Source organism: Homalodisca vitripennis, chromosome 1, assembly GCF_021130785.1.
Source record: "Homalodisca vitripennis isolate AUS2020 chromosome 1, UT_GWSS_2.1, whole genome shotgun sequence".
NCBI classification, from domain to species: domain Eukaryota; kingdom Metazoa; phylum Arthropoda; class Insecta; order Hemiptera; family Cicadellidae; genus Homalodisca; species Homalodisca vitripennis.
Genome location: NC_060207.1, coordinates 116,770,265 through 116,792,442, shown reverse-complemented (window position 1 = coordinate 116,792,442; position 22,178 = coordinate 116,770,265). Strand labels below are relative to the sequence as shown.

At 34.0% G+C, this 22,178-nt stretch overlaps 1 protein-coding gene across 2 annotated transcripts; it reads right to left on the bottom strand.

Moving 5' to 3' along the window:
* Nucleotides 1-1,661: 1,661 nt before the first annotated feature.
* On the bottom strand, nt 1,662-21,408 carry LOC124369980 (proton-coupled amino acid transporter 1-like). Of its 2 annotated transcripts, XM_046828234.1 has the most exons (9): nt 20,934-21,408; nt 15,152-15,350; nt 13,954-14,107; nt 11,268-11,392; nt 11,050-11,134; nt 8,994-9,275; nt 5,371-5,564; nt 2,695-2,867; nt 1,662-2,051 (listed from the first exon to the last, which is right to left on the bottom strand). In XM_046828234.1, exons 2-9 carry the CDS (start codon nt 15,334-15,336, stop codon nt 1,795-1,797), a joined length of 1,455 nt encoding a protein of 484 aa, XP_046684190.1. In that variant the 5' UTR covers nt 15,337-15,350; nt 20,934-21,408; the 3' UTR covers nt 1,662-1,794. The 2 variants fall into 2 exon arrangements, with proteins under 2 accessions (XP_046684190.1, XP_046684180.1); XM_046828224.1 differs by lacking the exon at nt 20,934-21,408 and having other exon boundaries at nt 15,152-17,143.
* Nucleotides 21,409-22,178: the final 770 nt, after the last annotated feature.

Here is a 22,178-nt window from a genome sequence, read left to right as displayed (position 1 = left end):
AACATGTTTGGTGAGGCACACTCCATGTAAGCCTTTATTATATTTGACACAGGCAGTTCTGGATCTCTTCATTTTACCACCACTTTGAAGACTAATTTTACTGCATATAGCACATTTTTCTTGTTTCCCTGGTAATTTGAATATTCCATAAGTTTGAGTAGAAGAGCTGGCAGCCGGCTGGTTGTCTGGAGCATCACCGCCACCACCAGTACCACTGGGAGTCTTCATCCGTAGCCATTCCTCAGTTATGTCTCTAATAATTGACACAACAAACTGATATCTAGTCATAGGCTTACCTAAACAATTTAGTTTATACAGAATATACGAATTTAGAACCATTCGTCCAAAAACGTTGAATACAACTTTTTTCCAGAATTTTCTGGTCTGTCACTTAGATCGGCATCACTACTACGTAATAAATCTTCAATACTATCCTCGTTCAAATGTCTTTTAGTCATTTTGAAGCATAATAATCGTCTAAACACAATGAACAAAACGTAAACAAACTTGGTAGGCCACGTCAGTCAGCTGGCGCTGGCGATCGCGTGTTGGTCGCGGCTGAGAGCTAGCGTTACCAACTGCGCAATTTATCATTTCCCACTTCTCCGTGGATTGAAATTTTACTAAATTCAAAGACGATTGTGAATGTAGAAACTATCAATAGATGTGGAGTCAAAATTTGGTTGAATCAAAGTTATTAATTATTTTCTTATACCCATAAAACCAAACTACTGATAAATCGTTAGTTGGTATTTTTAGCCTAAAAGACAAACTAACGATATATCGTTAGTTGGTCCTAAAAGGTAGAGAAAGTACGCAAGATTGCGCTAAAATCAAAGTTTCACCGATTTTTTACATTACTTTACCGTTCTATTATTATTTCCATTCTTACTGAATGAATAAGTTACATGTGTTTATATGTCACATGGTAAAATTCGCAGATATACAAATTTATTTATTCTGCTATTTTTTCCATTGTCATTATGATTACACATAAGATGGTATTTCTCATTCCATGGAGAGATATGCACAATATAAACTAAGTGTTATATAGGTAAGCTTTTTGTATATAAATCAGTACTTTTTGAGATATCAAGGTGATAGGCTTCGCTAACATTCAGCCAACACCCAGTTTTGATTAAAATTTATCAATATGTACATTATACATTATAGATTATGTACATTGTACCTATAACTTAAAATAATGTACAATCTGAAGCCACACGGAACTTCAAGTTTAATGACTTACCACTAAATATAATGCTGACAAAAAAGCCGGCGTTCTTTCTATGTATAATTATGATGCAGTTTTATATATTCTTTAAATAGTTAAAGAATTATTCTATTCAGTAAGTATTAACATTTCAATGAACATTGTTAGATTGTGTATTTGATCTTTCATGTATTTGCCTATTGTTACTGCTGATAACACGTATTCTTGTGTTTTAAACATCAATTTTCTCTATAACACCAGTTTTTTTCTATGGTTATGTTGATAACTGATTATTTATAATTTTCCATCCCATCACATTGTGTAGCAAACCATTTATAAAATTTGAAACCACTTTTTAATAGACAATGTTCCATACCAGCAGTAATGTTGTCCAACAAGAAAACATTAATGTAGCAAAGGTGGTGCACATGAAGGGTGTAGCTGTATTTTTATTTTTGAAGTGAATGCAACGACTCCTTCAATTGATACGCTGTCCTACAATTCTGATACGCTGCCGCTTCACATTAATAATTGATGGCAGACAGCGAATTGGGTAACATTAAAAAGTAAGACCACATATCTCATCTGTGAGCAGGCATTTCGTCAGGAAAACCTTTAATCATTATAACGGCCGTGTAGAACATTCCAGTGAAAAATCCCGTGACTGCCAAAAATATAGAGAAGAAATCAAAGAGATGTTTCCACGGACTAGGGTGGAGGTCCCAGTGAAGGGCCAGGTCGCAGAGGGGAGGCATCAGTAGAGCTAGTAGAGTCCCACACACCGCTCCTGTCAGAGACATGAACACCCCCAGCTTGGGCACCACCTCCACTGCCGTAACTGCAACATCAATTACTCCCCAATCATTGGGTTACAATGCGTATTTAATTATTGCACGCTGCAAATAATTGTACTCGCTGCCTAGAAAAGCTTACGTTATTGACGCTATTGAAGCAAACACACATTTCATTCCCTTACATAAGCACGCTTCTACGTTACATTCCATAACATGACAAATTCCTTCACAACGTTCGTGAATTAGTTAAAATGTCAGTCAACTATTGTTTTCTTCTCATTAAGAGTGAATAAGGGTGACATGAACAGTTATGACAGTGTTATAATACAGTGAAATATTTGGAGCAATAGTTCTAAGATAGTAATTACATTAAGAACATAAATAAGGATAATAGATTGTAAGAAAAAGCTTATGAATTAATTAATTACTTACAAATTCAAATTCTTTGAAGAAGATTATAGAGAAGATGATAGGTTGGTAAAAAGTAAAGGACATTAAGTAAATGGGTTACACAGCGCGATGTGGAACTCTATTGTATAAGAAACATGTTTTATGACTACGCAGACATAACTAGTAGAGAGAGCTAGTAGGAAACGCTAACACAGGTTAGCTGAAAATTGCGAGTCGTATAGGTCTGTGTTCTTTGACCAGCGTATAAGAGAATAATTAATTGGTATAACTACTCACAAGTGCAGAGAGCTAGTAGCAAACGCACACAGAGCTCAGCTAGCATTGTGTGTCGTTTAGGTCCGTGTTCTTTGACCAGCTCCGGCCACACCAACATCAGCGCGATGTGGAATTGCAGAGTGTAAGAGAACAGCAGCCCGAGCGCGATGGTTAGGTGGACTATCTCAGAACACCTGTAGGAGCCAAAAGATATTTTAAAGTCATCTTTATAGTACATAATACCCATTGAACTGTACTGCCATTTGATTTCTAAAAACTATACTAGATATAAACAAATTTAAATTTTGAACTTTATCTTGTTTGTACCAACTATGTTCATTAATATGTATTTCTACGAAAATTATTGTAACACTATTTTTAATAAATAATTTGAAAGTGTTATTTAATAACTAACAAACGTTTTTCTTACAGAATTTCTATTGTTAGACACAGTCGTTTCTTGAATCTATGGCTATTAATCATAAAAATATGGCTTTAAGCTTACAATCCCTAAAATTGAGGAATTTATGCTGTCAGAATTTAAATATTAGTAATGTTCACAATGCATTACGTCGACTGCGGCAGACGCTTTAAGGCACAGTCAGTGGTGACAGTACTCAAAATCAATGAGTATTGTAAAGCAGTTTCAGATTGTTTTTGTTACTATAATTATTATTATTCATAGGTATATTTTTTATACAAAAACCAGATTATTGCAGATTACTCCCTATGATAGTAGCACTTACCTAAAATGTCTGTACGACTTCATCGAACATGACCCCTAGAGCCTAAAACCAACCCCGTTAGAAATGTTTTATATCGCTGATATACGATTATAACATGGCTTGTGGTAATGGTAAATGTCAAACAAGTTTAAACTTGGTACAAAAATGTATCTGGTAAATATTTCAGCTAAGTTTGTTAGCCATTTTGTGTCAATATGGTGACCATTCAAACTTCAAAAACCTTTACAACTCTATTGATAATAAACCTATAGAAGTAAGCAAACAGTGTACTGGAATGCTTACAAGAATTTCTAAACCTTTTGTCACATACAATATTGTGGTTGTTTTCGAGATATCGACTGCATTAAAAATCCCAATATTAATTTTTATATTACCATGGACTGGTTACATAAATGCTCAAAGAGGTTCAACTTGGTACAAGAGTTCATCTTATAAATATATAGATTAAGTTTGGAGCTAGCTTGAGATAGCATTTTGTTCAATAAAAATATATTCTTTAAAAACATTGCAATTCCGTTATTTATGGAACTGATTAACAAATTAGAGTTGTTCTGAAATGACTAAAGTAAATGCTTTACATTTTGTTACATTTAGTGTTGTATCTTGAACGGTTTTCTAGATATTTAGTACATACAGATAATAAATTAGCAATATATTTCAGTTTTCAAAATTCTACCTACGACTGATCCGGAAGGACTATTGTATAATAGTGCCGATTTAACAAAATGAGATACAAGGACTTTTGTAATTTGTTAATTCAATTTAATTTTAAATTATTATTTATTATATAAATTTATAGTTTTAGATCGATAAAACTTTTTCTTCATTCAACTTTTTTCATTTTTATTAATAATAATAGCTAAATTTTTTTAAATTGTTTTTATTCTAACTCAACGTTTTTGCCCTTGTAACAAAACACACTCTGTATATATATATATATATATATATATATATATATATATATATATATATATATATATATATATATAATAATTTGTCAGAATAAAACGTCTTCCTTACGCGAATTAAGAATTACTAATAATCAATGTTAATGTTAGATCTGAACGTTATATCTCACCTTATCATAATCTATGGCCGTTGTTTCCCTTAATTGGCTCAATTAAAATTCATAACAATCTAAATAAAGGATATAATACATAGGATATTTACATTCATAAAACATGCAAAAACAAACATAATAACGGTACTTGTTTTTAAAAATTACTGGTTAAATTACATTTACGAAAATTTTTATTAGCATAAAGTAAACTTTGAGGGATGAATACCAAAATTACTTTTAGTATCTTCTTTATTGTTTCCTAATCTAGTATGAAAAGTTAACAGTAGTAATAGTAAATAAAAAAAGCAAAGTAAAACTTACTATTATTAAATATATAGTTTTTCTTGGAGTATTGGGACGAATGTGAGTAAGTGTGTGCTGTGGGTGAACTTCAATGCCAGTGCGAATCTGTTCATTGTTCTTCATGTTTTCCATTCATGGAGAACAATGAAAAAGCCAGTTATCTGTTTCTACATCAGGGAAAGTTAATGTATTAAATTACTATAAGCACTAACTTTAAAAGAGAATATTTCTTAATTAAAGCTATAAATAACAATTTGGTATTGATCTTAAAATGGAGACAGATTTATTAGTTAACGAATTATATTGCTTTGGCACATTTAGGAGACTTTATTTGAGTTACCTATTCAAGTGGTTAAAAACTGCTTAACTTGTAACATTAAACTTCAGATTCAACAGTCCTCTAAAAATATGTGTGTGGTGCTACTAACTCTCAAGAACACTTTTGAGAGGGCGTTATAAATCACAAAATATAGACTAATTCTTCCTTTGGCCTAATGTTAACTATTTGTCTTTGTAAGATATTAATAAGCTCTAGAAAAGGTAAATAACCATTATTAATCAAACATCAGTCTTGAAGTAAATACTCACAAGTAATGCTGTATGAAGCTGAAAGTGATTTGGTCATTAAAGTTGTGAGTCGCTAAATCGTCTACGAACTTCATGAAACAGATGAATGCTATGACAACAAACAGGGATCCAACAACAGCTAAGATCACAATCAGTACAGTGTACGGACGGACTTGCTTGTCAGGGTATGACATATCTCCATGAAGTGGTAGAGTCTGCAACAAACAGTAAAACAACAATAGCTAAGATCAAAATCAGTACAGTGTATGGACGGACCTGCTTGTCAGGGTACGACATCTCTCCGTGAAGTGGTAGGGTCTGCAACAAACAGTGTACCAACAACAGCTAAGGTCAAAATCAGTACAGTGTATGGACGGACCTGCTTGTCAGGGTGCGATATCTCTCCGTGAAGTGGTAGGGTCTGCAACAAACAGTGTACCAACAACAGCTAAGGTCAAAATCAGTACAGTGTACGGACGGACCTGCTTGTCTGGGTGCGACATCTCTCCATGAAGTGGTAGAGTCTGCAACAAACAGTAAAACAACAATAGCTAAGATCAAAATCAGTACAGTGTATGGACGGACCTGCTTGTCAGGGTGCGACATCTCTCCGTGAAGTGGTAGGGTCTGCAACAAACAGTGTACCAACAACAGCTAAGGTCAAAATCAGTACAGTGTATGGACGGACCTGCTTGTCAGGGTGCGACATCTCTCCGTGAATTGGTAGAGTCTGCAACAAACAAAGAACCAACAACAGCTAAGATCAAAATCAGTACAGTGTATGGACGGACCTGCTTTTCAGTGTGCGACATCTCTCCGTGAAGTGGTAGGGTCTGCAACAAACAGTGTACCAACAACAGCTAAGGTCAAAATCAGTACAGTGTACGGACGGACCTGCTTGTCTGGGTGCGACATCTCTCCATGAAGTGGTAGAGTCTGCAACAAACAGTAAAACAACAATAGCTAAGATCAAAATCAGTACAGTGTATGGACGGACCTGCTTGTCAGGGTGCGACATCTCTCCGTGAAGTGGTAGGGTCTGCAACAAACAGTGTACCAACAACAGCTAAGGTCAAAATCAGTACAGTGTATGGACGGACCTGCTTGTCAGGGTGCGACATCTCTTTGTGAAGTGGTAGAGTCTGCAACAAACAAAGAACCAACAACAGCTAAGGTCAAAATCAGTACAGTGTATGGACGGACATGCTTGTCAGGGTGCGACATCTCTCCGTGAAGTGGTAGAGTCTGCAACAAACAGTGTACCAACAACAGCTAAGATCAAAATCAGTACAGTGTACGGACGTACTTGCTTGTCAGGGTGCGACATCTCTCCATGAAGTGGTAGAGTCTGCAACAAACAAAGAACCAACAACAGCTAAGATCACAATCAGTACAGTGTATGGACGGACCTGCTTGTCAGGGTGCGACATCTCTCCATGAAGTGGTAGAGTCTGCAACAAACAGTGTACCAACAACAGCTAAGATCAAAATCAGTACAGTGTATGGACGGACCTGCTTGTCAGGCTGCGACATCTCTCCGTGAAGTGGTAGGGTCTGCAACAAACAGAGATCCAACAACAGCTAAGGTCAAAATCAGTACAGTGTATGGACGGACATGCTTGTCAGGGTGCGACATCTCTCCGTGAAGTGGTAGAGTCTGCAACAAACAAAGAACCAACAACAGCTAAGATCACAATCAGTACAGTGTACGGACGTACCTGCTTGTCAGGGTGTGACATCTCTCCATGAAGTGGTAGAGTCTGCAACAAACAGTGTACCAACAACAGCTAAGATCAAAATCAGTACAGTATATGGACGGACCTGCTTGTCAGGGTGCGACATCTCTCCGTGAAGTGGTGGAGTCTGCAACAAACAGTAAAACAACAACAGCTAAGATCAAAATCAGTACAGTGTATGGACGGACCTGCTTGTCAGGGTGCGACATCTCTCCGTGAAGTGGTAGGGTCTGCAACAAACAGAGATCCAACAACAGCTAAGGTCAAAATCAGTACATTGTATGGACGGACCTGCTTGTCGGGGTGCGACGTCTGTGCATCAAACACAGATGGAACAACGGCTAAGATCTTAATTAATACATTGTAGGGATGGACTGGCTTGCCTATTAGAGTGTGTCGTTTCGTCATAACGTTGTAGGGTCTACAAAAACACGCTGTATTAAAATAGATCACATCACAATGACTACTACAAGTTCTTCGTACACTCTGAATATATTATTTCTGTATTTACAAAAAAAGGCTGATACAACATTTCTCCTATATCTATAATTAGTGACGAAATCACATATATTTAGAAGGTGTGAGAATCGATGCTCATTTCTTGACTCTGGCCAAACATGACTTCGGATAATTCAATAATTTGTCGGTAATAATTCAGTAAACAGTCGGTTGTAATGGGTGTCCTATGTCAAGCACTTGGGTCTCAAGGGCATACTCCGCTTCCCAGAAGTGTAAAGTCATAATAGTTTACAGGGTCAGCTGTCCTACAAACCAGTGACTTCAACTGATCGGGTTTTAGCTGTAGTATATTAATTTCACCTATTGGTTAACGATTGATTGTGGTAATCGTTGTCTTCTTATTTCATATTCGCCCAACTATTGCAACTAAATTCATTTCATTAATTCGTAGAACGATGAAATAAGTCCTACATTTTGACAAAAAAATTTACCTTTGCAATTTAAAGTCCATACAAATTAGATTTTTAGTACTCTTCATATGTTCTAGTTTACTAAAATAAAGGCTTTTGGTGCAAGATCGTTTAATGTGGGGATTTAAGCTATAATCGATTTAGACATAGCAGCCAAGACAGGATCTCTATAGTTGTATCACATCAAGATCCATTCTTTTTAGGTGTTGAACGACAAGCAATTTCATTTTAAGGTTAATAAACCTCACTTCTTGACTATATTCTAGAGGAAAAAGGTTAATAAAATAATGAAACTTTGGTTTCCTATAAAACGTATATTTGCCTCATGAAGGTATGTAATTTAACGTCTCTAACGCTGTTTTTTATTTGAAATTCTTGACTTGTTCCTAACTTCCTCCACTCGGTGAAGAGTAGTTTACTTTGAAGTTTTAAGCCTAATACTATGCCACTATAAAATGTTGTCTTTTCAAAAGTTTACCTTCTCAAACAGACATTTTTGTTATTCAGACAGATGAACGTTATATAATTTGTACAGTTCGAATATAATGTACTAAATGTTTTCACTATTTCAAATTTCCATAGTAGATATTTTTTAATGTTATACCATCCTGGTAATTTTTGTGACTAAACGACGGCAAATGTCCAGAAAAAACCTGTTTCCTTCGCCCTGATAATTCTTGGTACGCTGTAAGCGGGCTATCTGGAATATATTAATCCTCTACAGTCACATTATAATACTTATTTTGGGTACTATTAGTGAATAGTTTACACTAAAGTTTTATTTTTTATCAAAATGAATTAAGCCATTCAGTTTTTTCTTCGATAATATTTTGGCATATTTATTTGGGAATATGAATTTTAAGTATTTAAATTCTGTGCTGGATTCATGTTAGATGGTTATTTCTAAATATATGCTATGTATAAGTTACAAATACTGTAAGTACCTCAAAATTAAGTATTTCTATTATAAAATACTGACCTTAACAATACCTTCAAAGCAATACACTGAAGTTCCAAAGAAGAGAGGTATCTGCGACCAGTGAGCGATGGTCGGTCTAGGAGTGGGCGGCGGCAAGTCTGAGGACGATATGTATAACGTCAGTGAAACTGCACAGAAGAAGAACACGCTGGCCATCACTGAGAAAATGGTCAAGAACTTGAGGTGGAACATGAAGATAGTCATCACGATTGGGAAAAAAATTATAACGATAATTAGGTGTTCATCCATGATGATGCCGTGTCTAGCGAGCATCTGCAACAACTAGAACCAAACAAATGGACAACATATTGAATAACACAATGGACACTTTCAATTTTCAGAATACCTTAAAAAACCCAATAATACTCAAACCAATACTCAAACAAAACTTCCTTGTCCTGTCACTCCTCCAGAAATATTTGGTGTTCTTTCATCTCTTCCTAAAAATAGCCTGTTGAGTGGGACAAGTTCCCAACTAGTGTTATTTTTATAAAGCCAGTTTTTTAAAAAAAGGATAAATTCTCGAACAATCTGAAATTTTCCGTAATAAACCAAATTTTTAAATCTACGATCACGTACAGGTGACTAATTCATATTATAGGCCAATTCCTCGCATGTTCGCCTTTCCAAAATTATTCAAAAAGTTAATGCTTGCATTGATTATAATGCTTCTTGACAAAACAACATCCTACCTCCGAGCCAATGTGGGTTTCGCAAGAGCAACGCAAGCACGTACTTGGAGGATTGTGCTATTCTAAATTGATATTGTACCGTTTACCAAAACTGAAGAAAAAAGAAGAACAAACCCTCAAAAACTGTTTAAGTACCACCTTATATGAGACCGGGCATACTACTTGGCTACTTGGTTAGTAAATATTTTAACTGAAAATTCGGTGACAGTGTCCGATTATTCTTAAGAGTTGTTAATATTCGATGTTACTAATATAAATAAGAACGTTTAAAACTGATTTTTATAGTTTTTTTAGCCTTTACTGAAAGGACTGGATCCCGTACATCTCGTGAGTCGATCTAGTGGTCATGCACGACGAGAATACTATGTTGGAGAATAAATTAATATTTCAGTTGTTACAAAATCAAGAGGTACAATACACTATACATCTTCCAGCTGAACCGGAAGGACAATTTCTTGAAATTCAATTTTTTTTAAAACATTTTTCTCAGGCTAATACGCTTTTTTGAAAATTAATCTAATAAATGCATAAACGTGAAATTAAATAAACCATGAACGTTAATACATTGGTAAAAATCAAGATATTTGTGATACATAAATATTTTTTTTAATTACTTTCTTATATAACTCATTCAAGTAATTCAAGATTTTCTTCAGAACATGATGACCGCATTGATAACTGCATTTACGTTTAAAGCACGAATACTAAAATGAAAACCATGCAGTGGATTTATATTCAATAAGTAAATTAATTTGAGAAACTCTGCAATGCTGCCTAGTATCTCTGTTTAAGAGTTTAAAAATTCGCACAAAACCATAAAGTCTTCATTTAATAACTAGAAACTGTTTGACAGTGTTATATTAATATTCTTTTTATTTACATATTTATTCAAAGCTGTATGTTATTTACTACAGTTCATTTAGTCCTGAAAAAACTATTGATATTTTAAACTTCAATTATAATTTACAAAACAACTGAATATCTGACATAAGGTGATTAAAGAAACTGATGATGAGGTGTGCACACGGCATTAATATGACACCGGTCTCTGTTTTATGTGGTTCATTTCAACTGTATTTTAAATTGGAATAATGGCTCTAAAACACAAACAACTTTGAAATTGTCACCATTAGAAGAAACAACCCAGGCATCGAATAAAAATAAACTTAAATCAAAGTTATTCAAAATTCCAAAGGTGTTAAGAATGTTCTTTTTGAACTTGGTGTTTGTTTAAAGTATATCTAGAAAAATGCTACGAGTGGAGATCGCTCTTCCTCCATCAATTATCTCTTCTCAATTCCATATTAAGTTTCTTCACTCTCCTCATCACCAGTTCCAATAACGCTACTATGCACATTACTTACAGACTGCAGAGCAGAAGAAATAAATATGAAATACACTATGCAGCAACCCAGCTGAGTCAGAATGTTCAACCCCTTAGCAATTTCCCTGCAAGCAAAAGTATTTAAGTTCTTAGCTATTAATACTTTGTCATAGTAATACACTGTATATGTGCACGACTAAATTATAAGAGGAAAATCTCTCGATTACATCAATTAAAAAAAGTTCAAATCCTACTTACCTTACGGTCATAGAACAACTCTGAAACAATCTCGGTCCAAATTTAAACGCCAATTCCATCGTTTCCGGAAATGTTGGGTAAGAATATATATTTTTTCGTTTCCTGATTTCATTGGTACAATCAGCCTGAAAAGCGTGCATTACATTAAAAATAAGAAAAAAGCCTTGCAAATTGTGACAAAGAGATGTACGTATGAATGAATTATTTTTGAGTATTTTCATTCAGATGGTATCAAATAGTAACATTGCTTACAAAGTATTACTTAGAGGAAGTAGCGAATGTTTCAAGATACAAAACGCAGTTTAATGTACATAAAGATATATTGCACAGTACAGTACCAAACTCTTTTATTTGTGGTATTAATAGCATCAAATGTTTAAATTATTACGTCTAAAAAGACTTTATCTTACTATTGAACTTCCCTTCATTTTAATGTTATAAAAGTTGCTAGAACCTGTATCTTGTTTTATACAGGTTTTTAGCCAAACCTAACCAAAAGATTTGTACTTGACAAATTTGTGAGAATAAGCATATTAAAAGGTATGTTATTTTGAATCCTCTGTTAAAAATATTAGAAGATGAAACTATATTATCATTCTTTACACTGGAATCAAATCTAAAAACGTATTTTTTTGTATTTGCTTGGATTTCAATATTATTACTTTCAAATACTTATTATGTAATAAAATGTTTATGGTTAATCGTGGTAATAAATATCTGTTAATAAACAAAGTTTTGTAAAAAAAATTAATATTGAAACGTAAATCCCATCTATGTTAGTGTGTCATAATTTATTTTAATAAAAGTAATAACAATTATATAGGCTTGATGCTAATATAATATGAAAGTTAAACCTGTATTTACAAGATAAGTTTTCAGGCATAGCACCTAGCTATATTTGATTTTTAATTGGATTCTGAATTCAAAACTACGTATTACATAAATTACAACTAAAATAATTACATTATGATTACAGCATGAATTTAATTTCATTGTTAAGTCCAATATAATAAAATGCTCTGAATAGATAACATACTATTTCCAAAAGTAGTACGAAACTGGTATTAATGTATACAAACATGAAACGTGGTCTCTCCTTAAAGTGGGAAACATAAAGCATACCGAACTGAGCGTTACATAAGATTAATCCGTCAAACCTTCGATTCGGCCATTGAACAATGTATATTTGATAAAAATTTAATTATTTATAATGTTTGAGCAAACTGAACATATTAAAAATGTAGAAGTCATTGGACGGGTTACTGACATAAGTAAACGCCAAATAAATCACGTTCCGTACTGTAAAATTCAGTAAGAAGGCAATATTATTGGTTCCCAGAATGTGATTTTCAGTCATACCAACCTCCATTGATCGTTTATTCTTTTTTTCTGTTTTCTGTTACTAAATATGTTGATAGCAGTAATTACTCAACAAATTAAAATGCACTTACCGCTTCAATATCAAAGATAAAGGAACTTTTCTGCATGTACCTTGCTCGCAGCATAAACATAATACAATTGTCCCTGTATCACTGTTTAAACAAAACATACAAGCAAAGGGTGCAATTTAGTATTGTAATGCTTGATGCCATCTCATACAGTTCCGCGTCACATGAGTACGGTTGTAAACATTTGTAAACTGCTACGACACCGAAAGTCTGAACACTGCCTTCCTCTTTTCGATTTTATTCCTGTCCTATATCGCGTGTCTTTCATATACAGGGTGTCCAAAAAGTCCCGGGTCGGTTAAATATTTTTCAAAATATTTAAAATAGAGCTACAAAACCTTACACAAAGTTACTGGACATAAAAATCTATTTTATCACATATTCAGTGATTCGCTACTTCCTCAGGGGTGCGGCCCGCTAGGAGTCAGAAGAAACTCTTAAATGTAAGCATAGGTTGATATGCATATCAAATAAAAGGTCTTTATTAGTAGAGTACAGAGCCGCAAACCTGACCTCAAACGGATAACCGAGTCAAAAATGACAGCCGTTCAAAGATGACTTGAGTTTGCAACTAAGTTTGCAAGGTTAATGTAAAAAATAAACTGATGAGCTTTTTGATTTTAACTTTACTAACCCAAACTCCGATCCCTCTCAGAAATAACGAAACTTATTATTGTACAACAACAATTAATTGTAAACAGTTTTGGACATATCACATATCAACCTATGCTTACATTTAAGATAGGCCGCCCCCCTGAATAAGTAGCAGATCACTGAATATGTGATAAAATAGATTTTTACGTCCAGTAACTTTGTGTAAGGTTTTGTAGCTCTATTTTAAATATTTTGAAAAATATTTAACTGACCCGGGACTTTGTGGACACCCTGTATAACTGTTTCGAATATTAACAAATTGAAGATGCCAAGATTTCAGAAACTATAGTCCATCCATAATGATTTAAATTGTTAATGATTCACTGTTCAAAATTTTGCATTTATCTTTGAATGTCTATATGCCAATACTTGCCTCACCATCCATCAAACAATTGCTAAGATTTTTGAGGCAAAGTAATTCACATTGTAGTATTAAAGCCAAGACATTGCTGTAGCAAATAAGGGCAGTTTGTACAACTATGGTAATTATTCAAACTGTAATAAAAATGACAACAGATAAAAAGCACCAATTGTAAAAAGTGTACTAATTGCTGTTGAATTGGTTAACGTTTCTGAATACTCACCAAGATATGGTTGTCACAGACACAGACAATCCCTAGACACACTGTCAGAAGGGGAGCGATCCAAAGACCCGAATGGTAGTGGAAAACGTCACCAACCGTAAAAATTCCAGACCCTACGTGGCATTTGATCAGATGGAACAGCGTTTGAAAATAACTGCAATCAAAGAAAACATAGGAAATTATTCAAATGTTGACAGCTTCCTGCGATATTCCGTTATTACGATTAGTTACGTTTATTTAAAGCCTTTTAATTTCAGAGTACCTATTTTATGGACTACGTGTACAGTAAATGTTATCATTCATTCTGTACAAGCAAACCAAAATTGGCAATAATTCCATTAAAGTTTGTTTTTTAACCTTGATAAAGTGAATAAGTTCTACTGCGGTTTTTGTTTCATAATGCGGCTAAACATTATCAAAACAACTAAATTCTTGAGGTACTTCAGCTTCACTTTAGAATCTCCTTCGGCCAACAGATGTTAAACCTAAACCACCAATAATACAAATCCTGTTTCACAAGTAATTTGAAGAAGGTTGACCCGCGTCATGATTAGCTCAAGCCAAACAAACTAACGACCAATATGATATGATCTCTTTATCAAAGACTGTACAATTTTCAAATAATACGCTACCTTTTGGGTTGAAGTTATTTTCACTCCTTATTATATTTAAGGATTCTATTACTGTCCAAGAGACAATCGTTGAAAGTGTTTGAAAATACCTTTATTTCCCGAATTCTATTTTATGTTTGGTTTTGTAATTGTTTGCCGCTTGAATGTTTTGTTTACCTAATATGGCTGATAACTCTTTTATTTTTCTGTTGAGTCTTGTATAGGATCCTTTCCTCTGTAATCCAGCTTGATTATATAGATTCCGATATTTAGATTGCACGATCAATAAGTTATGCGTTTTTGTTATTTCGAAACTTTAGAGATATTTTACAAAGAAATAAACCAACACATGCTCAGTATTCAGCATGAGAAACTGTTTCTAAGTTTATTGTATATAATTCCTTTGTTAAATACAAAAAAAACATTTGTATTTAAGACAGTCAAAAATAAGCAGCAAACAAAGAATAGTACTTTCGAAGATAGCTGATACATAGTTTTACAAATACTATAGTTAGTAGCAGTATACAGTGTTTTCTATGTACACTATAATCTGTTTGATATTTTTATGACAAGTTTCAGACACTTACGTCGTGCGACGAGATACACATATATCGAGGTTTTCTTTTTTCTCTGAAATGGATTGGTTTACACAGTCTCCAAGTTCGCTCAATCCTGAGTCGACTTCATTGGTCTGTTTTGAATTTATCTCCGCTTCTTGGCATACGAAGACATCGCGATCATACATTTCAGCATTTCTCTCATGTTGAACCATCCCTCAGCGCACCCCTGGAACATAGCATATGCACATCAAGATTAGGACACAAGTGGATAAGATACACGTTCTATAATTATTAAAAGCAAATAGTCATCATTATTCTTGAAGAGTACTTTCCACTGTTTGCCACAAAAAGTGATCAGTTCGGTTGTCATGAACTTGAATGCTCGGATGTAACGGGCGGTAATTATGATGGGAAATACAATTTATGTAAAAAGCGGGTACCACTGGAAAAACACGAGGAGTTTTATTCCCCCCGAAAAAAGGGATTTGTGTGTATTCTTTGTGATTACACTCTCGAGGAAACACAGAACAAAACTTAGTTAGTGAGAAAGGTTTGTATTGAATTAGTTGTCTAACTCGCTTGTGTAATGGAGGATACGTTTACTTTATTACACATTGCAAGTCCGATGAAATATTATCCCTTAGGCGCTGAAAAAATCTTTGTCTTGGTTCAATTATCGTGCATTTAGAGACTTTTTTATCAGTTAATTTCAAGTTTCAATTTATTTTCTATTACTGGGAAGAATAAATACAAACAAAAAACATTTTTTTAACTCTACCGGTTTTACACGGTTACGAATCATTTACGCGCACGCACCGTACCGTGGTTATATCTGCACCCCTCGCATTGTAAAGTGAAACGTTGATAAAAGAATAGCACTGGTTTACTTTTTTTTTAATACATTTACGCATTTCTACATATTGCCAGCATTTTCGTACATTATAATATACACAATAAACTAAAATACGGATCGGATATGCCTATATGCCGCGTTTAGCGTAATTCTAATGGTACGGATATATCTGTATACCGCTCTTTATTGAGTTTCAATTTATGCATTAACGTATACTAGTTAAGACTACAGTTACTCACATTACACATAATTTTATATCCAGAGACTCAGTTGTTTGATTGGTTATATTTAACTTAGCTGTTCTAACACCTTAACTGTGAGTCCTGTAACGAAATTAGGACAGCCGGAATAGTACAAATGTGCGGATACCGCAGTGAATGTGTTAAATTAAATAATTCAACATATATAGCTAAAAAATACGTAGTATACGGTACCATAACATGAGATTCACTATACATAGGGGAGTTAATATGGCCTGCAGGTTTATATAACAGAGAGGTTAAACTGTTGATTACTCCAACCATTGGACTGCAACCTTACAGAAGTTGCGTGTTAAGTAATTGTTATGTATAACATGGAATTCAGTAGATTAATGAGTTAAATTAACTACATGGTTAGGGTTTACATGGAATTTACTTGCCTTGCGGTTGAAAATAACCGGAGGATTAGGTTCATCAGGTTCTTTGTTGATTACTACCGTGTAAAGTTAATGAAGAATTTTAGATAACCAGCGAGATAGGTTTCCAAGGTGGATAAGTTACTTAATGAGTCTTATTAAAGCGTCTAAGAAATAGGCTGATTTTTCGTATAGATCTACATAGTTCAGCGGGTTAAGATGGCTAGAAGTGACAGCTAAAATCTATTCAACCGATTAAACTGAAATTTTACCTTAATATTTTATGGTCCCTGGGATGAATATGGGCATATACTTTTCGAAATAATTTCCGGGATACGCCCCACTGGTCTTTAAAGTAGCGAAAAATCTCATCTTGGTCTCTAAAGTTGTGAAATATTAACTAAAAAACTATGTATAATGTACTCAATTGTTCTGTATACATATAGTTCATTATTTTAAATTTGTTTACATTTATAGTGAGTAAATTCTCTAATGAATAACAATTATTAATCACACAGTTTTAGATATCAGTGATTAGGTAAGTTCTCATCTACCTTACAAAATGCCCTAAAATATAATCCGGTCAGAATTTGACACCTAAGACTCACAGTCGTAGGTGGTTAGTAGACGAATGAAGACGTATTGTGACCTGTACTCCGTAGTTCTGTTTTAATGATTAGTGTTTTGTATAGTTTTTTATTAAGTGCATGTTTATAGAGTTAGTGAAGTTGACAAACAACATGTAGGTTGTGTTTCCTGACTTAGGCGTGCCACAACGCTTTGGTAAGATTTGTTTATTTTAACCAGTTTGTAATATTATGTATTAGGTTAGTTCTTTACCTGAAGAAGAGATCAGATTGCAGATCTCGAAACGTAGTGTTATTGATTTATTGTTTCACTGAACGATGGCAAATGTCCGGAAAAATCCTGTTTCCTTCACAATCCTTCCATCGTCAAAAATAACCTTCAAACAAAGGACCTAAGACTCCCTTTGAAGCAGTCTGCAACAACCATGCTAGATGAAAGTTCGCTGCACTGTGCTTTCGAACTAATATAGCAATTCCAGCTCACAAAATTTTAAAATAATAACAATATTTTACAGTTATAAAGAACTTTTTGTAGTGTCATTGTCAATCTAAAATGTATTTTTATCAAATATTCAGTATTAGATTTAAGAAACAATGTTACTAACTTTGATGTGACTATCTAACTTTGGCTATTTAAAGATTAATATAAAACCCATCTTAGTTTACTTTTGACTGAAGTAGGCTTCTCTGATCTATGATATATACTGTATATATACATTCTTGATCATGAAAAAATAGGCAAAATCAAGCATGGAACATGCCAAGAACTAAATAAATTACAATGGCCATAAATATAAACTCTTTGGCGTATTTTCTTGATCGTGGCAACAACGAAAACCCAACATTGGCGTTGGAAATATAATTCACTCGACTAGAAGTGCTCATCCAGTTGCAGTAAAACCTACCTAATTGCGCGTGAGCCTCAGATAACTCCTAGTTCAGAATATAAAAGTAAGTTTCTAAATAAACAACAGTAAGTTAAAGTTTCTTGTTTAACAATTTGAGCAATACCTTTCGACCCAATAACATGTTATATTAGGGTTGCAACGGTTTGTTTCGTAGTATTTTTTTTATTTACGACAAGGCTTTAATAAAATACAGGTTTAGTATCTTAGCTTCATTTGGTCACATGTTCATGAATACTCACAATAAAATTCACTATAAAACTGTTATAATTTGTTTGCTATGTAATTATTGTTGTATGCTTAAATTTTTTTACTATCGTCAAACAAAAAAATAAATATTGACTATTCAGCGGTTGATTTTGCTTTCCAAACCTGTCATTTTTTTAACTTATTATAGTTTACTGATAACAAACATATTACAATATCAAACCAGTTTATGAAGAAACATAATACATACTGACGTTTATATTTACGTTTATGTTTTATAATCCACAAACAAGTCCGATTAGAAAGAATAATTTGTTTACTCCCTTTGTTTACTAATGTTACCATTACTACAATTAACTGATTGAAGCCTAAAGGCACTAGTGGACCAGTAGATAGGGCACTAGCTTTGAAAGTGCCTGCAGCCTGCAGAAAGAAGCCTGTTGAATATAGTTTGTATTCAGCAATACAAACGGATAGAATAAACAGTATGTTCATATTATATATTGTGTTCCTTTTTGTCTACAACGATCTCTTACAGTTACTTGGGTGTAATATTTCAAGAATTGGTCGAATAAAAAAATCAAATACCGAAAGTTATACGTCATACCTTATTATGGTGTCTTAGGCCGACATGCCTATATAACAACAAACCACGTTGAGGGACTATACTAATGTTATTTTCATCAATTTCCAATTAACTATTTTATACTCTATAGTTAATCTTTAAAAGTATAGGAGTGGTTCAATATATTCACCGATTTTCTATGAGAACTCATATATCGTTCACTTAACTAGGACATATCACATTCCTCTCACCCTCACTATAACTACACGGACAATTCACTAGTCTTCTCTGGTTGTAACGGAGGTTTTAAGTCACTTGCACAACGACGAAACACGCAGGTTCTATTGTAGGCTTGGCAAGTCTTATCCTGCGTATTTTAGTTGGTCATTTTCAGTTGCGTTCATGGGAGGATTACTTCATAGTTGGGTTTTTACATTCGGCAGTCGCTAGTTTGTGTGAAACAGCTGAAGTACTAAGACGCTTTCCAAAAAGAGAACTGGTTTGTGCTCTGAAAACCGGAAGGTTCTTAGATGACCAATCAGTATAGTTTCCTGGAATTTTATCCCTCTCATGATGATGATACACGAGTGGTCGGTTTGCGGCGTTTCTCAACTCCAGAAGACATGTCACATTGTATTTTTATGTTGTTATCATTGGATGTTGATTAGCACCTCACTGCAGCTATATACCGAGCATCTTTGTATCTATGAGGAAATAAATAAATATTCATTTATATTTATTTAACCTCATCCTGTGCTGTAAGGCGTCTACCGCGGTTAACGTGTTTAAATCCTTATATATATATATATATATATATATATATATATATATATATATATATATATATATATATATATATATATTTAGACCACAAGGAACACAAGTAGCCCATATTGTATTTTTGTAGTTAGATATTAAGTTTTATAAAATATACCGATGTATTGTTGTTACAAAGTATGAGCAGTTGCAATACAGTCACAAGACACACTATTCAAATTTAAAATTAAACCATTTTTCTTTTGACTATTGTAAATAGATTTACTACCGCGTACCGACTAATAACATGCGTAACAAATACCCGGATTTACTAGCAACATCTTGGTAAACAGACCTCGAAAACTACATGCGGGCCTGCGGATTACCGTCAACATGTAGTAGGGGTGCGTATTCTACGCATAGATGTATGTACACTATAGTTTAAAGCTCTTGAGGAAAATACGCTGCCGAAATCCGCATCTGTAGAATAGGCATTGTGTTTGGCATTAACGTGCGAAATATGCAAAAATAACTAAGTGGACGCTGCTAAATCGCTAGCTGCACCCATTAACGAAAATACGACAAAAACTAGTCTCATATTGTTTTGGCAAACTTGATGATTTTGTATACAAATGTTACATTTGTACGTTCAACCTATTAAATTAATATTTAACAAGACAAGTGATGCATAAATAAATTTTAGAATTTTATTAGGACAGTAATACCGATTAGTTGATAAATTGAGTATAAATATATCTGTTGTGTATTTCTAAAATTAACAAAATGCAAAACATAAAATAGTGCTCTGTTACTTTTTTGAACTACTAGATCTAGGGTTCGGGAAGATTGAGGGAGGGAGAGTGAGATAAACATATGGCACAGTTAACTAATTCCTGGTACTTGAAGTGGAGGCGGAATGAGCCAGCAGGCTGCTTGTCGTAGAAAACAGGACACAGTATTCTAGCGGTCAGAGTTAGCGATAAAGATGCTAACCCAACCTTTAGAGATTCTCCAGTATTGATTAAAATATAATTATTTTATTTTTATCATTTATTTTACGGACGCTAAAAATAGGAAAAACAAACCTAAACGAAATATTCCACTAGTGTTTGGCGTATTTTCGTTAATGGGTGCCGCCAGCTTCACACAGCTGTTTCTCCCTCGAATCTTTGAAAAAGATAAATTCGTGTTACCTTTAAAAGTAGCTTTATCAATAATATTTAAGAATTTGGTAAGCTACTGGTAGAGTTCTTTTGTAAATGCTTTAACTTTGTCAGTCACACATAAACAAAATCCATGGTTGCCAACTGCCATATTTACCTGAAGCAACGTATTGACAATCCACTGCGAAGCCCCAGTCCCGGACAGCTGGTTCGTACACCCCATATACATACTCGTCCCTCACGCCCTGTCCTCTCACAACCTCATCATATGTAAACACTACTATAATACTTTCTAAACTGTTTTAATTATAAATATTTCACAGGTTTTACAAACTCAACGTACCGAGGAGCTGCATCGACTACCTCAAACTGTTCGTTATCAGTAGGAACTGGCATTTTTACAACTGATAGCTCCTGAACTTCTGATAAAACAGCAACATGGATCTTTGCATACCACTCAATGGGGAAAACTGCTTGCTCGACTTGATTACATTTTTTATGTTAAAGAGCAACTACATTCTCTATAACAATTTTTATTTTCAAACTTAGTGGCTGAATTTTATTTACATTTTGTACACAATTGAGTTGATTTGTACCTACACCTGTCGTGATGTGGCATAAACTTTTGTGTAAAAACATTTATTTATTTGCAATGTTAGTGTTTCCTTTAACACAGAAGTACCTATGTTTTTTGTTGAAAAAATACATTCTTATACGTAAAAATGATTAACTTAACGTGTTATGAAGTGCTAATCTCGAGGACGGCAGGACCAATTTAGCTCATCTTTTTTTCAAAATACTATTTGAAATCCAAGGACGCTTTACATGAAGAGAAAGATCTGAAAAGTTGCCAGGAATATTTTATAATTCGAAAATGTTTACTATTTATGTTTTATAGACAAAATTTAACTGACACTGAACAACTTTTAACACTTTCAGTTCAAAGAGGCATAAACTACCATTTAAAGTTTAGAATTTGGCTTGAACAGTAGGGATCTTGACAGCAAAGACAAAGATGATACCTAATTTTTACTCCAGATTGCGCCAGTGATGAATTTAAACTATTTAATGCATTGGAGATATTGTTTAACGCTGTTATAAAATCAACCTTAATAAATAAAGCTGTAAATGTTTTCACACAGGTACTTCAAACTGGTGGGCACAGAGAACCAAACACTAACATGTCTCAACGATACATTCTTTCCCAGAATATAGTTCAAAAAACAAGACTTCTATAACGCAAAACCTTATAAACTATTATTTTGAAATTATGCTTGAAACTGATTATAATTTTCCCTTCATAACGGAAATGATAGGATGGTCCCATATACTGTAATAGGCCTCTCAGTCCTCCGTAGTATGTATATTTTCTGTTAGAGACAACAAGGCAAACTGGACTATG